General features: G+C 39.3%; 1 protein-coding gene across 9 annotated transcripts in view; it reads left to right on the forward strand.

The window, feature by feature from the left end:
• Positions 1 to 60: 60 nt before the first annotated feature.
• The window catches only part of dph6 (diphthamine biosynthesis 6), a 304,120-nt gene continuing 285,888 nt past the window's right edge, over positions 61 to 18,292 (forward strand). For all 9 annotated transcript variants that reach the window (XR_006312826.1, XM_043698016.1, XM_043698019.1 and 6 more), the window contains exons 1-3: positions 61 to 366; positions 2,868 to 2,962; positions 9,795 to 9,979. Coding sequence is in view for 8 of the 9 variants with exons in the window: in XM_043698016.1 (XP_043553951.1) it covers positions 320 to 366; positions 2,868 to 2,962; positions 9,795 to 9,979 (327 nt within the window). In the remaining variant the exon portion in view is untranslated. The remainder of the gene's footprint in view (positions 367 to 2,867; positions 2,963 to 9,794; positions 9,980 to 18,292) is intronic.

Below are 18,292 nucleotides of genomic sequence, written 5' to 3' on the forward strand. Positions count from 1 at the left end.
TAGAGAAGGAGGGAGAGAGAAGGGGAAAGAGGGAAGGGGAGAGGGGAAACAAAAGGGAGAGAGAGCGAACGGGAAGGAGAAAAAAGAAAGTGGAAAAAGTTAGAGGGAAACAAAAGGCACAGAAAGTTAAGGAGGAGGGGGAGAGAGTAATATATTTTTGAGAGGAGAAGGGGCCAGAAAGAGAGGGAATAGCTGGAAGAAAAAGAGGATGGATAGATAGGAGAGGTGACCAATAGAGGGAAACTAGGAGCAGACTGGGTCTAGATTAGGTAGACACTCAGACAGAGCTTGAATTTCTTACTGATCTTGAAAACCCCACATGACTTACTCCCTTCTGAACAAAATGAAAGTAGTTGCTTTAATAAGGTAAATTACCTCCAAAACAGCAATAGTTGTTCTTAGAACTAAAATGCTGTTGCCTTGTGTTCCTGATTTGTGGAATTAACTATCTGCATACTCATTGCCATACCTGGCTGGCTTGATCACATCAAGCAATGTTGGGCTCAATCGGTCTGTCAAAAATCACTCATTATTCCAAAATTTAGTTCTGGAATGTAATCCCTTTCCTTCAAAACTATATCCCTCCATTGTCCCAAATGTTGTCTTCTACAAGTGTAATGAGTTCATGGGCTTCTTGCTAAGAAGCTTGAGATAATCTGTTTTGCATTTCTTAAACAAAGTGTCATTTTTAAAATTTCTCTGGTCTTCCATCATGACAGCTTTTGACCCCATTCCCATGAAACTTGCTGTTTGCTCGGTTTCTCCTAGTAGCCTGCATGTCAGCCAATTATTGCAATCAGAACCCTCTTTCCAAGCAATGTTTGCCTCCGTTTCAGAACCATTGTCCTCATATCTCAGTCCACTTTAGTTCTTGCAAAGCATCACTTCATCTCCAATCTGTCATTCCCCTTCTTGAAGGTGTTTCTTCTTTTACAGCTCCTGTCCACCTTTCTCATAGCTGAATATCCGATAAAGTTTCTTCCTTTGGCACTACTGATACAGCTGCAATTAAAGTTAAAAATGGCATCCTCTGTAGAGGATTATTACTTCTCATCTGTCTTAACTTTTTGACACTTCACATGTTGGTAACTGTAATTTTTGCTTCTAAGTCTTTGCTATCCAATTCATTGGAATGATCTTCACTTTTGCTAATCTTGTTACATTCAGAATATTACCAGTGATGAGTTCTGTTCCTAGATTGGTACCATGACCTCTAGGGTACACCGAACCTCCTCTTGATTTATCCTCTTCCTCACATGTGCTGAACATGGGGGTGACATCATAGCAAACATAGAATCAGTTTCCATGTGTGCTCAAATAACTCAACTCCACCCCTCTAATTTCTCCATTGTCAAACTGTACACATCTGGTTCTCAATGAAGCTCAATTTCCTCCAGTTAAACATTGAGAAGATGAAAGTCTTTGACGCCTGTCACAAACTATTCCTTTACCACCAGTTCCAACCCTTTTGCTAATCACTGCCTTGGGTTTGATTGTTTGTTGTCTTGGTATCCACTTTGATCCTTTGGAGATGAGCTTACAAACCTGCATGCATTTCATCATAAAGACGGCATACTTTCACCTATAACATAATTACTACCTGTGCTTAACCCCATCTATTTCTGAAACTTTGCCCAAACAGTCTGTTGAAATCTTACCCATAGCTTTAGCATTTTCAGTTGACAATTCCAATTCTGTTGTTGCTGTCCTGAGCTTCATCCTCCAACCTGACCAAGTTGCCCCTCTGCTGTTTTTCTCATCAATCACCTCTGTGCTTGTTGGTTACTGTTAGATCCCAGTCTCCTTCTGATTCAAATTTAAAACTCCAATCCTCATGTTCACCTCTCTCCATGGTGTCCCCTTTTCTATCTCTTTGGCCCAACGATGATTTGAAAACTTAGTCTTCCTTCAATTGTGCCCTTTTATACAACCTGAAAATTTCTTTATCCCACGAATTCTGTGTTCAGTCCTGGTCTCCCTCCTAATGGAAGGATGTTATGAAATTTGAAAGGGTTCAGAAAAGATTTACAAGGATCTTGCCAGGGTTGGAGGGTTTGAGCTACAGGGAGAAGCTGAACAGATTGGGGCTATTTTCCCTGGAGTGTGGGAGGCTAAGGGGTGACCTTGGAGAGGTTTATAAAATCATGAGGGGCATGGATAGGGTAAATCGACAAGGTCTTTTCCCTGGGGTGGGGGAGTCCAAAGCGAGAGGGCATAGGTCTTAGGTGAGAGATAAAAGATTTAAAAGGGACCTAAGGGGTAACTTTTTCACACAGAGGGTGGTTGTGTGTTTGGCATGAATTGTCAAAAGTAAAGTGGTGGAGGGTGGTACAATTACAACATTTAACAGGCATTTAGATGGGTACATGAATAGGAAGGGTTTAGCGGGATATGGGCTAAATGCTGGCAAGTAGGACTAGATTATTTAGGCATGGACGAGTTGGACCAAATGGTCTGTTTCCATGCAGTATATCTCTGTGACACTCTGAATGGCAATTATTTTTGAGCTTTTGACTCGAGTTCCTTTTCAAAATTATTCTACGCCCTTTGAGAATTTAATTCACTGTTAGTAACCCCTCTTAATGCTACATTGTTTGGCCCAGTGTTACTTTTTATCACATGATACTTTACTAAAGTGCCTTGAAATCTTTCTAAATTCATTAAAGGCATTGTATAAATGCTAATTGTGGATACTGACGTTTGTATTAGCTTATAAGTATTTGGCAAGGGATTGAGCTAAAGTCATGTTTTGTTTAATCTGAGCTGAAATGCTTCCATTTATAATTGAATGTGTAGAGATAATGGTAAAGAAGTGCCTATGGGCTTTTCTTACAGAAAATAAATAGATTTTAATTTTCTCTTTGTAGTGGTGGAAAGGACAGCTGTTACAATATGATGCAGTGTGTAGCAGCTGGACATGAAGTGGTGGCATTAGCTAATTTAAGACCTGCTCAACACAAAGGTAAGCCTTTCCTATCTATACAATATTCACCCTTTTTTCCCCCATATTGCCTGAACTTTCGAGCTTGCCATAGAAGATCAATGTATATGCTACACAACTTTGTATGTCGTATTCTCCGAGCAAATAGACTGGAGTGTGTGAATCCATTGCAAGGCCTGTTGTTAATGTCCTTCATGGATAAAGTTTGAAAATGTAGACTGCAGGTGGTGTGAATTGTTCACAAGTACAATCACTCTACTTGAAGTGGAATTACAATTTTTTTATTAGAATCCCTACAGTGTGGAAACAGGCCGTTCTGCCCAACGAGTCCACACTGACCCTCTGGGGAGCAACCCGCCCTACCCTATATTTACCACTAACTAATGTGTCTAACTTGTGCATCTTTCGACTGTGGGAGGAAACTGGAACACCCGGAGGAGAATGTGCAAACTCCACACAAACAGTTGCCTGAGGCTGGAATCGAACCCAGGTCCTTGGCGCTGTGAGGCAGCAGCGCTAATCACTGAGCCACCTTGCCACCCTATGTAGTGATCTATCCCAATGTTCTCAACCTGGAACTGCTGCAGTCAACACGCAATAGCCATATTTCAAATTGTTCCCAGCTGCATTGTTACTGCACTGGTCTGTCTTATCCAAATAAAATAGGACAAATCTAATGTGACGAATTACTATTCTGTCAGCTCCTTTCAATTAGAAGCAAAGAGGTAGGAAGACTCATCAACAACATGTCAAATAATACTTCCTCAACCTCATTGATGCTTATTATGGATTCTGCCAGCACCATTTAACTTATCTCAACCTTGGTCTAAACTACAACTTGCACATGTAGACTGGTCTTGAATCAGGAGAAAGATGTTTAATAAGAAAAAAAAAGAAAGAAATATTCATGCTAAATGACCAGTGATATCAGGATAGATAACTAAAAGTTTGAAGATTTAGTCAAAGAACAGCGCCAGAGACCTGGGTTCAATTCCCGCCTCAGGCAACTGTCTGTGTGGAGTTTGCACACTCTCCCCGTGTCTGCGTGGGTTTCCTCCGAGTGCCCCGGTTTCCGTCCACACTCCAAAAATGTGCAGGTTAGGTGAATTGGCCGTGCTAAATTGCCTGTAGTGTTAGGTGTAGGGGAATGGGTCTGGGTGGGTTGCTCTTCGGAGGGTCAGTGTGGACTTGTTGGGTTGAAGGGCCTGTGTCCACACTGTAAGTAACCTAATCTAGTTATGCATTAGGTACATATTAAAGTGCATTCTGGGGAGGCGAGGAGGGAGAGACTTCTGGAGCTTTGGGCCAAGGCAAGCAAAATTATGGTCTCCAAAGCTGGAGGAAATAAAGGAATTGGAGGAATACCGAGATCTTTAAAGCTTCTAGCCCTGCAACAGGTTGCTTAGTTAGGATAGGGCTGGCCATGGAGGCTTTGGAAATCAGACAAGAAATTTAAAATGTTGAAATTGTCAGACTGAAAGTCATTGTAGTATAGCAAGCACAGGGCCAGTGAGTGAACAAGGCTTCGTGTCAGTTTAGGTATGGATGATAGAGTTTTGACGTGCATGAGTTTAAGCAGATTGGAAGATGGACTAGTTGGATTGAAGGGTCTGTTTCTGTGGTTTATGACTCAATGTGAAGTCTGTCTAGGACAGCTACAGAATAGTGAGCAGTTCTGAGGAAGGGTCACTGGACCTGAAATGTTAATTCTGATTTCTCTTCACAGATGCTGCCAGACCTGCTGAACTTTTGCAGCAACTTCTGTTTTAGTTTCTGATTTACAGCATTCACAGTTCTTTCAACTTTTTTAAAGGCAGAATAGTCAAGTCTAGAAGTAATAAAGATATGGATGAGAGTTTCAGCAGCAGATGAGTTGATGTAGAGTGGGAATCATAATCACTGTTATGGCACAGAACGAGACCACTTGGCCCATCAGGTCCACACTGGCTCCCTGCACAGTAATCCAGTTAGCCGTCTTCTTCTCTTCATGATTTTTGGAGGTAGGCATTTTTTACGGATTTGTAGTCTGAAGTTCAACCTGATGTCAGATGCAAGTTTTAGACAGTTTCTCAGATTTAGACAGTTGCTAGGTAGGTAGATGGTCAGGTACTGTGTTTGTCGTGGGGATCCAAGACATCAATTTCATTTTCCTGATACCCTGTATTTAGTTTGTGGAAACATATACTCATTCAGGTGGAAATTTGACATATCAAAGATGGTGACGGAATCAAGGGTGGTGGGATTAAGATAAAACTAAGTGCTATCGGTGTAGATTCCATTAAGAGGCAGCAAGCAGATGAAAAATAGAAGGGGGCTGAGGGATCCTTGGGATTGATCAAATGTCACAGTGTGGGAATGGGAAGAAGCTTTGACCAATTCTCAAATTATTGCAATTGTCACAGATGGTACAGAATTAAATTATAGTCAGAACAGGAAGTTGAAGCAGCGTGAATATTGAAACCTGATGGAGTTTTCACTTGGTGTTCTTCTCTTTCCACTTTTCAATTGTTTTTCTTCAGCCTGATGGCGTACAGTCCTTCAGCATGGCCTGTTGTTATCTCCATTTTTCCTACTGTTATGACCAATATGGACCCCATCTATTTGGCACCCCTTCCTACTTGACATTAGGCCCATCTGATACCCTACCCCTTTTCATTTGGCATTGTACTTTATCATGCTGTCTTCTCCACATCTGGCACCATACCCTGTCTGACCAACTGGCACTCAAACCTCCCAGCACTTTAACATCACACTTAACTTTAAATTTCAGATATTGGAAATTAACTGCTATGAAATGGAGTCTGGTTTTTCTAATTGTGCTTAAATGCAGTGCTGAAAGTATATGTGTGGACAAGACCACCTTCAAAAATCGCCAAATGTCAAAGAAAATGTATTTTGGGGCACCTAATCAGAGCAAAGATCCAACTCCTCTTCCAAAAGGAAAGAGGCAGGAAATGGATATAAGCTGCTTCTCCAATCACAGACTCTTCACCAGTGAACCAAGCACCAACCTGTGATTGAAGGAGTAGCTAGTAGTTAGGAAGGTAAGTGTTGATTGTGAGGGAGGCATCTTCGGCCAGGATGGAGAACTTGACAAGTCTGAGATGCAGATCTGAGTGCCACTCTTTGTCAAGGCAAGAAGGGCCTCTGTGAAAGATCTACCTGGCAAGTCTGGGAAAGGTGAGACATTAGGAGGAACTAGCTGCAAGAAGGTCTGAGAGGAAAAAGCTGGCAGTAAAGGATGCAAGAGGGGTTGATGGAAGCTGCAAGACTGGTAAGGAAGAAAGCGGTTGAGGAGGGGATGGTTGAAAAGGAGAAGCAGGCTCCAAGGAGGTTGGGAGAAGGAGACTGCAAAGTGCGGTATGGTGGGGAATGAAAGAGCCTGCAAAGGAGGACTAGGGGAGAGAAGATAGCTCTATGTGTGTAGGAGTCAGAAGAAGATTGAAATATGTGATGTGGCGAGGTTGAAAGGTAAAGGTTGAAAGTTTTAAATCTGTCAGCAAAGAAATTTAAACTTTTAAGAGTACTGAGGTAATGAATTCTTTGCAATAAATGTTGAATCTCTGGTTTAAAATTGCATAAGTTCAGGAGTTACTATACTTGGAAGCGGAGTTGGAAGAAAAGGTATAGTGGATCCCATTGTAATGAGCACTATGTCAATTGTTAAATTCAATCTGAGATTGAAATCCAAAATCCAGTAAATAAGCTTGTAACTGCCTCATTAAAATGTTCGAGCTTTGTGCATATGTGATACTAAAGCATAAGACTCACGACTCTCCTGAAGGTGTGTTGAGGATGATGGCTCTTAGTGTGTAGAAGTTATTTTGATTAAATCTTTTGTTGATTTATTCCTGTTGTCTTCTATCACTTTAAGCACTATTAAAACCAACAGTTGTGTGCCATTCCTAATTGCAAGTGAACCGAGTGGCTGGTTAGACTATCTGAGATGTTCATTTAAGAGTCACCAACATTACTGACGATCCGGAGTCACATGCCATCCAGACTAAGTAGGATGGAAGTTTTCCTTTCTTAAAGGATTGTGAATCTGATTTTTTTTTGTGTGACAGTTGAGGGAAGTGCTACTGAGACTAGCTTTAAACAATAGACAATAGGTGCAGGAGTAGGCCATTCGGCCCTTCGAGCCAACACCACCATTCCATTATGATCATGGCTGATCATTCGCAATCAGTATCCTGTTCCTGCCTTTTCCCCATAATCCATGATTCTACTATCTCTAAGAGCTCTATCCATCTCTTTATTGAAAGTATCCAGAGAATTGGCTTCCACTGCCTTCTGGGATAGAGCCTTCCATACATCCACTACTCTCTGGGTGAAGAAGTTTCTCCTCAGCTCTGTTCTAAATGGCCTACCCCTTATTTTTAAACTGTGTCCTTTAGTTCTGGACTCACCCATCAGCAGAAACATGCTTCCTGCCTCCAGAGTGTCCAATCCATTTATAATTTTCTACGTCTCAATCAGATCCCCTCTCATCCTTCTAAACTCAAGTGTATACAAGTTCAGTGGTTCCAATCTTTCAACATTTGATAGTCTCTCCATTCCAGGAATTGACCTCATGAACCTATGCTGCACTCCCTCAATATCCAGAATGTCCTTCCTCAAATTTGGAAACCAAAACTGCACACAGTACTCCAGGTGCGGTCTCACCAGGGCCCTGTACAGTTGCAGAAGGACCTCTGCTGCTATACTCAATTCCTCTTGCTTTGAAGGCCAGTATGCCATTAGCTTTCTTCACTGCCTGCTGTACCTGCGCGCTTGCTTTCATTGATTGATATACAAGAACACCTGGATTTCGTTGTACTTCTCCTTTACCTAACTTGACTCCATTTAGATAGTAATCTACCTTCCTGTTCTTACCACCAAAGTGGATAACCACACATTCATCCACATTAAACTGCATCTGCCATGAATCTGTCCACTCACCTAGCCTGTCCAACTCACCCTGTATTCTCATAACATCCTCCTCACATTTCACCCTGCCACCCAGCTTTGTGACATCAGCACATTTGCTAATATTACTTTTAATGCCTTCATCTATATCATTGATGTATATAGTAAATAGCTGAGGGCCCAGCACCAAACCTTGTGGTACCCCACTGGTCAACGCCTGCCATTCCGAAAAGGACCTGTTTATCACTACTCTTTGCATCCTGTCAATCAGCCAATTTTCAATCCAAGTCAGTATCTTGCACCCAATACCATGTGCCTAATTTTGCTCACTAATCTCCTAATTGGGACCTTATCAAAGGCTTTCTGAAAGTCCAGATACACTACATCCATTGGCTCTCCCTTGTCCATCTTCATAGTTGCATCCTCAAAAAATTCCAGAAGATTAGTCAAGCACGATTTCCCCTCGTAAATCCGTGCTGACTGAGACCTATTCTGTTAGTGCTATCCACTAATTTCATCTTTTATAATTCACTCCAGCATCTTTTCCACAACTGATGTCAGGCTAACCGGTCTATAATTCCCTGTTTTCTCTCTCCCTCCATTCTTGAAAAGTGGGACAACATTAGCCACAGGAACTGATCCTGAATCTATAGAACATTGGAAAATGATCACCAGTGCGTCCACGATTTCTAGAGCCACCTCCTTAAGTATCCTGGGATGCAGACCATCAGGTCCCAGGGACCTATCAGCCTTCAGACCTAACAGTCTATCCAGCACCATTTCCTGCCTAATATAAATTCCCTTCAGTCCTTCAGTTCATCCATTACCCTAGGTCCTTCAGCCACTATTACATCTGGGAGATTGCTTGTGTCGTCCCTTGTGAAGACAGATCCAAAGTACCTATTCAACTCTTCTGCCATATCCTTGTTACCCATCGTAAATTCACCCATTTCTGTCTTCAAGGGCCCAATTTCAGTCTTAACCATTTTTTTTCTTTTCACATACCTAAAAAAGCTTTTACTATCCTTTTTTATTATTCCAGATTTATTAATTGAATTCAGATTTCATCAGCTGCTTTGGTGGGATTCAAGCTCATATACCCAGAGCATGAATCTCGGTTTCTGGATTACTGGTCCAGTGACATTGAGTTTCTAAAATGATAATTTTTAATTTCATGATCATAAAAGAAAAGAGAATAATATTATTCAATGGACGTATGGCCAGAATTTAGCTGAGCAATATACAATGGTCTGGTGAATTGAGAACATACAGGCGTTGTTAATTGAAATCCTGCCATGGCAAATTCTGAAATTTAGTTTTAAGAATTTAGTTTGTTTGCTCTGGCCCTAAAGGTTGCTGTGAAACCCAGCTCTTTCACTACCCCCTTGCTTGCTGCATCACCCAAGTGCATTCACTTTCACATAGTGCTATTGACACTTTAGACCTTCAGAGTGCCTTGAGAAAGGCAGTGAATGCTGCCTTGCCAAAGTTTCTCACTTGACAAGAATCAATAAATAAACATAAAATGTCTTTAGTGGCATAGAGTACATACGCTGTAGAATAACAAACAGTTTTTTTTCAAATACAGCAAACTATAAGCACCTAACAGAGTAACGGCTTAAGAAACCTTAACATAGTTTGGACCTTTTGGCAGCAGGCTCAATGAATTTAAAGAAACGAGACAATTCACATCACCAAAGGAATGGTTCAAGTCACAGAAATATGACAAATACTTCTAATACTGTGAACTCAAATACCTAATTTTATAAAATACGTTTTGAAGTATTGCTTCATTCATAAAATTTAAGCACATTATTAGCTTTGCCATATCAAAATATTCTGCTTTAAGTTTAGAAGTAAGTGAGTAAGTACAGATGTCAATAAGGTTCACTGTCTTGATTTTCCTTAAGCTACTGTCTTATTGACTTACTGTTTATTCCTGTAGATGAGCTTGACAGTTACATGTATCAGACTGTGGGACATGAAGCTATCGATCTGTATTCTGAAGCCATTGGCTTGCCACTGTACCGTCACACTATCCAAGGTAGCAGCCTGGCAATTGGAAGAAATTACAACAAATGTGAAGGTGATGAAGTGGAAGACCTTTACCATCTTCTGAAAACTGTTAAGGTACTGATGAAATATTTTGCATATTGTTATATTATTTTGCATTCTCTTGTAAATATTTATGAACTTTGCCATCATATTTCATTCACAAAAGGAGTAATAGTATTTGAACAAATATATATCACAGAACCTATGTGTTGGTCTTGAAATGCATAAATCAGAATGCATGTATTGCAGTTCGTGACTAAACAATCAATGCTGGCTTGAAAGATGTTCTATGGTGTATTTTGTACTACACTTGCATTTGTTCAAATTTGACAAACGACTAGCTTCTCAGTGTATTTTATTCTGAGTCTGCATTAGCAGACAAAAGAAGTTAAAAAGTTTGATCTGAGTTCATTAATAATTATTTCAGTAATTTATTATTAACATAAAACAATTTCATATGTTTTTCACAGCGCTGGGAAACTTGTTTTAGGCAATTCTTAGGTACATTTATCAAGAAGTTGATTATATTTATGGTTTTGTTGTCATATTCTTGTGATGTGTTCTTTAAAAGAAGTATCACCCTTACATTAGATTGGTAAGTAGCATTGGTTTTATTTATTAGAAAATCTTTTAATAAGTTTTCTTAAGAGACAAACTGATAACTAGTGGATACAGAGCATTAGTGGATATAACACATGCTGCTGCTTGGATTCTCATGATTGCTTGTCATGTGGTGTCATTCTGGTCCTTGGCTCATTTGCATACTCAGCTCTGAAAGACATAATATAACATCCCTGTTTTTACCCAAGGTAAAATTATCTCCTCTAAGAGTAAAAATATATGCATACTTGGTAATTGCAAATCACTTTACACAGATACATGAATTTTAAAATTTACAAGTTTGAATCTGTGTGCAAACAAATGGTTTGTCAATCCTTCTGAGTTTTATAATAGTATTACTGTATGGATTTCTAGACATCACACTTGGTTTTTATCAACTTGTATGTTGGTCTCTTGCATGTTGCTACAATTTTGGTTGTAGTGAAAATTGTCTTAGAGTTTCATTAACCCAGTTTATCTTTGTGTATGTTCATTCACAGTTGGAGTACTGTACAGTTCCCTGAGTTGGCTTCTGTTTCTCCTCAACACTGCTCCATTAGATACTGCGTGTTTGTAGGATCTAGGTTTGCTGCACCCTTTGAATACCTTTGCAAATGAACATACTCGTTAGATCGGATGTGAATGACTCTTATGTAGACTACGCAGTTCTGTGCCTGCATGTTTCATCTTAATGTGCAATCTTCATATTCCTTTGTTTATTGAGAAGCTTGTCCTGTATTTCTGAAACCCTAGGCATATGACAGCTTGGTAGAGTTTCATAACTTACTTTCCAAGTATGATCTTTGCTGGTGATGTGAAATCCATATCTAGAAGTATGGCTCTTAGATGTAGCATAGCAACACGGCAGTGCAGTCCAGACTCCTATCAATCTCTGTAAAAGAAAAATTTGCTCCTCATGTCTCCTTTGAACTTTATCTCTTTCACCGTCAGTGCATACCTCCTAGTATTAGACATTTTAACTCTGGGAAAAAGATTCTGACCGGAGTTGAAATGTCTAGTATGAGTATGACGTGTTTTGTAGCCTTCTGCCTCCTAATCAGTGTTTTAACATTGCAGAGCATTTGTTTGATGAAACTGTTGGATCTGGGATAAGGTGGTGAGTCTGTCACACGGTTTGCTCCATTTGACAAACATATCTGTTTGTATATTGTGGCTCTTTGTCAGATACAATCTTTTCAGGTTGACTGAACAGACTGAATGTTGTACTCATTGTATCAGCCATGGATGCACTTGGTGTGGCCTTTAATTTTCTGACTAATGGAAATTTGGAAAAACAATCAGCCACCAGGTGAAAATCTTCAGTAGGTATTGTCCATAATCTGTTGTGATTTTAGACAAAAGGACTGACATTCTTGTGAGTGTACAGGCTCCTTATGTTGCTCTGGTTGGTTATTCTGGTATTCTTTGCATATATCCATTGTTGACTCGTGGTAAAAATGCAGTTTTCCACATCAGGCATCTTGTTTGCTTTGTGCCCATATATCCCTGATGTAGCTGTGGCAATATATACTGGCATGTACATGCATTTGTTCCCTTTTAATGATTATGCCTATCGAAATACTTGATTCGTATGAGGGTGTCTGGCACCTCTTGTGTTATGCCAGGCTGTCCTTCTATGATAATCTTCCATAGTGCCTTCAGTCATGGATCATTTGGTGTTGCTTCCTGAAATTGATTTTATTTGAGCTGACAAAATTTCATCAATGCATTTTTAAACACATCTTTCAACTTGATATTTGTACTGCCTCTTTGCAAGTCCAGAGTGTCCTTATTTGGATGTAGTAACATGCTTAGTGTGTCCAACGTAGTTAATTTGGTACCAGGCTTGTAGCAGACAAAGGTGTATCCCTGTACCTTTACTAGAAGTCACTGTAGTCTGAGTGATGACCCATCAATGATTTGAGCCGTATCATTTCTATTCATTTACCAAATCTTACCAAACGGATACATAGGAATCTTCTGATACTGAATAGTAGGACAAATGTTTCACACTCTGTTGGTATGATTGGATGGTGCTTGCAATTGCCTTTGGATTCCATGATGCACACTCCTAGCCCTTTCTGAGATGTATTGATGTCGAAAAAGTTTCGTATGTGTGTTGTCAGGATGATTTTTTAAAAATCAGAAACTCTGCAGGTCTTCTTTATTACAGAGATTAGACATGTGTTATACATAGAGTCATAGAGATGTACAGCATGGAAACAGACCTTTTGGTCCAACCCGTCCACGCTGACCAGATATCCCAACCCTATGCCCTCTAGTTCTGGACTCCCCGACCCCAGGGAAATGACTTTGTCTATTTATCCTACCCATGCCCCTCATAAGTTTGTAAACCTCTATAAGGTCACCCCTCAGCCTCCGACTCTCCAGAGAAAACAGCCTCTTCCTATAGTTCAAATCCTCCAACCCTGGCAACATCCTTGTAAATTTTTCTGAACCCTTTCAAGTTTCACAACATCTTTCCGATAGGAAGGAGACCAGAATTGCACGCAATATTCCAACAGTGGCCTAACCAATGTCCTGTACAGCTGCAACATGACCTCCCAACTCCTGTACTCAATACTCTGACCAATCTTTGAGTTTGCCGAGGTTGAAAACTTGAGCGGATAAAGCCAAATAAGTTAAATTAGTTGATTCACCTGGAATTTCTCACCATTGAAAACAAGTCCTTTATGACAAGATGTCACATTCATTGAATTTGAATTCTGGTTGTACGCTTCTTTGTTTTTGCACTTCACCCCAATATCATCAGCAACTTGGACAACCCAGGAATATTTTCTGTTATTCATTCCATAAAGTGCTGGAACAGACCTTGACTGACCAATGAATCAAAATGTGGTCTGTACGAGCAATATGTTCAGAATGTTGTTTTCAAGATAATGAATTTCTGCGGTGCCTTTAGCAAGTGACCTGACTTATATCTATGTTTTGCACCCAGCTTGAAGAAAAACTTCAAACCCACAACCCCAGAATGTTATCTCAGAGTTCTGGATTATAGTTCACTGATATTACCACAATGCCACTGCCTCCCCTACATAACTCATTTACTACAGTTATAGTTTTGAGCTAAACAAATAATAAAAGCAACAAGAATTTGATTCAACTGCACAGTCCCTTAGAACAGCAAGATTTGGAAATCATCATTCCATTATCAATGATTCTTTTACTGCTTGTAGCTGTTAAGCACAAAATTGTGAAATGGGATTTAAGTACCATGGTAGCCTGACAGCTCTCTTTCACAGGTGTTTCTGGCAGTTGGACATTCTTGGGTGTTTGTGCTTTTTACGTACATATACGTCTCATTTAATAATTCCAAAAGACACCTTAACTCCCCCAAAAGTGGGTGAACACATTTTAAACTTGCTTTGCAGTGACCAGTGCTGCATTGGGTATGAAGCTAAATCACTAAGTTTATATTTTAGGGGTGGTTTCATACCCATTATGAAATGCACTTTACACCCAACTGTTAAAATGGTCTGCGTTTGAAGATACTTTATGTCCATTCAGTGGTATAGTATTAATAACTTCTTAACATGACAAAAAAATCTCAATGGTAGCTCATTTTATGCTTTTATTAGAAATCCTTCACAAAAAAACATGGAAAGGTTGTGGTCTGTGAAGGGATTGCCCCTGTTGAGAACAGGTATGTATGTATACCTGAGGTCAAGCCTTATCAGTTGATTCACAACACTGAATAACAATTTCCAAGCTTCAAATAAAAATAGTTCCACTTAGCATAAAAAATTGCACGGTTGTGTTGTGCGCCAAGTCTTCATAATTACTTTTCCCCCTGCTAAGCACTTTATCTTCGCTGGTGCAGACTAACTTAATTGCTTTCAAGTCCACAACAAGTTGCATTGAAATTCCTTGAGGATACTTCATTAGTTCAGTATCTTAATTGCCATTAACCATTTATTTCCTATTGCTAATGTCCAGGGTGTTTGATGTATTTAATTAAATCAGCATCAAATTTTACTAGATAGTCAAATTGAAAAGCTACAAATATCCTTTAATGATATATTCCCAGTTAACAAGAAAAGGAGAATGCTAGTCTAATTTGATAATGCACCATTTGCTGATGAAATCGTATGTTTCCAAACTGGATGGTTCTGTTAATGGGTTATTAATTACAGGCTTGCTGTCTTTTTTTTATATGTTGAAAGAAGAATTTCAGTTCTTACCTGCTTTTGTTCAGTTAACATCTCTGTTGCAGTTGCAATGCCCTAGCCTTCACAAAACAAGCTCATTTTTGAACAAGAGTCTATTACCCTTTCTCAAATGTGTCAATCAACAAAAATGTTACTTTGGTCATTCTACCAACTATGCATTGGCTGCTAAGACCATTAAGTAAAACTATGCATTTAATTTTTTTTGGTATGCTTCACTTATGTGCTCTGTCCTTAAAGTCTCTGTTACCTATGTACTTTAGTTTGTTTTGACTAAGTAACAGGCCCTAGAATTGTTCAGGCAACTGCTGTTAAAATAGAATAATTGGTTACCATTAATCTAACAATGCCTTAAGTTTTAAAATTTTCATTCAGAAGTTCAAATCCTTTCTGATTGGGTTCCTTAAGAGATATTGCTACTAAGGACACAATAAAATGTACATTATTGATAGATGCTAAATGCTAGAAGCATCTGGTTTGCATCTGGGTTAGAGATAGTTTTCAAGGATTGTCTTATCAGAGGAAAGCAAGGTAGAAATGCCGAGTGGGCATTTCAAAGCTTTGGACAGCTAAACGCATGCTCACTAATGGTTGAGTCATTAAAATGAAGACTGTGCAAGAGGCCAATGTTAGCGAATTGCATATATCTTAGTGTGATGTGGAATTGGAAGAAATTACAAAGATTGGGAGGAACCAGGCAATGGAAAGATTTAAAGTCCGGACAAGTTTAAGGTTGTGCAGGGGAGGTGTGTGAGGCCACGTAAGTTGCAGATAATAGTGTGGAGAATGTAAGTCTTCCCAATATTTAATTGGAGGAAATTTCTTTTCATTCAGTATTGGCTGTCAAACAGGCAGTCTGACAATTTAGATTCAGTGAAGGGGTTTGAGCGATATATATTGACAGTGCATTTATGAAAACGTGAATTTTCGACTGATGCTGTTGAGGGCAGTGAGAAATGGAAAAAGGAAAGGACAAGAGATGGATACTGCATCACCGAACTCTGAATTGTAACAGATGGAACTTAAAAGTATAGCACTTTCTGATCCTTTGGATACTTTGAAGCAACTTTTCTTACATAAGAAAATACAGCTGGTAAGCTCTCATAGGCAGCACTAAGTTAAGTAACCAGTTAGCTTGAAGTTAGTTAAGGCACTCAAGTTATGGAATTGTGTTGTTGCTGTTGATGTGAAAGCTGATCAGGTAGAGCAGCAACAAGGAAAACTGCAATTATGTAGAAGTTAGGATGGAAGTAGGGAGGTTTTTTCCACTGGTGTGTAAAACTCAAACTAAGCAGCAGAGCTTCAAAATAAGGGGGAGCAAATTTTGGACTAAGTCGAGGAGAACATCTTCACCCGAAGAGTTGTGAATCTGTGAAATTCCCTGTCCAGTGAAGCAGTTGAGATTACCTCAATGAATGAATGTTTTTAAGGCAAAGATAGATTTTTGAACAGTAAAGGAATTACGGGTTACGGTGAGCAGGCAGATGAGCGGAACTGAGTCCACAAAAAGATCAGCCATGATCGTTTTGAATGGTGGCGCAGGCTCGATGAGCCAGATGGCCTACCCCGACTCTGATTTCTTATGCTCTTGTGTAAGACTCATAAAAACACAGATGAACGAAAGTTGTGAATGGGATATAAAGGAGCTCAATGGCTGTGTATTTCATGCATTTGCAATGGCTTGTAGTTATAAGTCACTAAAGCGTTCCCTTTACGAGGGAAGTCTGTACAGACCAGTAATGTGAAGCACATTGACAACTTGAGCTGTTAGATGCTCTGAGTTGTCAGGTGCTTAGTTTGGACTGTACAAGAAATAGAAAATTTACAGTGGTGTGACCAGAGAAGTTTGCAGGCATATTGTTCGGAATAGTTTAGATGATGTAGAGAAACTTTTTGCCTAAATTCTAATCTGTGCTTATTGGGAACATGTGGCACTATTGTAAAACACTCCTTTTTCACAGTGGGCATGTCATCTCATTGAGCACGGTTTCGCCATTTTTAATGAAGTAGTGCTATAGCTACTATCATTCTATCATTATCAGCAATAATCCCTAGAATTGTTCAGGCTTCTGCTGTTAAAATAGGGCAATTGTTTACTGTCACCTATCAATATCTAATGCTTCCTATATGCATTTTTACATTTACCTTGATACTTGTAGAAGCAATGAAAATTATCATCCTACAAAGGTGTCATCAAACATGGGATTGTTTAGGAGAAGGTTACATTAAAAATATTCTATAAATGCAAACTTTGTAATATATACTTCTGCTTTCATTTAAAGATGTTCAACACGTCGCAAATCTGGAGATCGTTGAATGTTTAAAGTGAATCTTAAATGCTCCATGTCGATCAGTAATTTTAGGAAACTTAGGGAACTCGGAAATTCTTTAATTGTAATTGTAATTGTGGGCGGCACGGTGGCACAGTGGTTAGCACTGCTGCCTCACAGCGCCAGAGACCCGGGTTCATTTCCCGACTCAGGCGACTGACTGTGTGGAGTTTGCACGTTCTCCCCGTGTCTGCGTGGGTTTCCTCCGGGTGCTCCGGTTTCCTCCCACAGTCCAAAGATGTGCAGGGTCAGGTGAATTGGCCATGCTAAAATTGCCCGTAGTGTTAGGTAAGGGGTAAATGTAGGGGTATGGGTGGGTTTCGCTTCGGCGGGTCGGTGTGGACTTGTTGGGCCGAAGGGCCTGTTTCCACATTGTAATGTAATCTAATCTAAATAATCTAAATAGTAATCTAAATAGATTATGCGATGTATTGAAACTGAATGCTTGAATTAGCAAGCATTTATCCTGATGGTATTGGTGAAGCTAGATTTACTCATATTTAGACTAGTTTAAGCACAGGTTAAGAACAGTTAGGATGTGTTGGTTAATGTGTAGGTAGATTTATGGACTGTACATCTATGAATGTTTCTGAAATTTGAAATAAAGGCATCATTTGGATAAATACAGATCATGGCGGCAAATAGAAATCCCTTGATGAAAATGTTCACTAATCTCATAGTGTTTGCTTAATAGAGATGACTTCCTAATGGAATTGTTTCACATTAACTGCTGTAAAAATGTTTTAACAATTTAGAATTCTCTTGAATGTGAGCCAGATTTACAATAATTCAATTACAGTCAAAGGAATCAGATAATAAAGACCATTGGGCTTGCATAAAATCATGGATAAACTTAATTTTATATGTTTTAAACCAATGGAATTAATTGCCAATCTCTGAAAGACTTGATGTTTTTCTTTATAATCTCATTTAAACATACGACTCAACCCAATATTCAGTACCCATATTATGTAGCCCAAATGTCGGCATTTTTAGGCTCTGTCCTTCTGCTCTCCATGGTTGTTATTGTCTTTTCCTCTGGTCTGTAAAATTAATAAAACATTGGAATTGATTTTGTTCCAATTACAATATAAATGTATTTGTGGAAACTGACATCATTTTATTTCAATAGTGGACATGGCAGTTGATATTGATAAAAGATTATGTTTGTAATATTTTATATTACTTAGCATAGCAGTCTATTTCTTTTGAAGCATGTTTGCCTTTTAAACTTATTTATGTCTTAAAATTAGGCAAATAATTAATCATCA

This window comes from Chiloscyllium plagiosum, chromosome 10 (assembly GCF_004010195.1).
Source record: "Chiloscyllium plagiosum isolate BGI_BamShark_2017 chromosome 10, ASM401019v2, whole genome shotgun sequence".
Classification (NCBI taxonomy): domain Eukaryota; kingdom Metazoa; phylum Chordata; class Chondrichthyes; order Orectolobiformes; family Hemiscylliidae; genus Chiloscyllium; species Chiloscyllium plagiosum.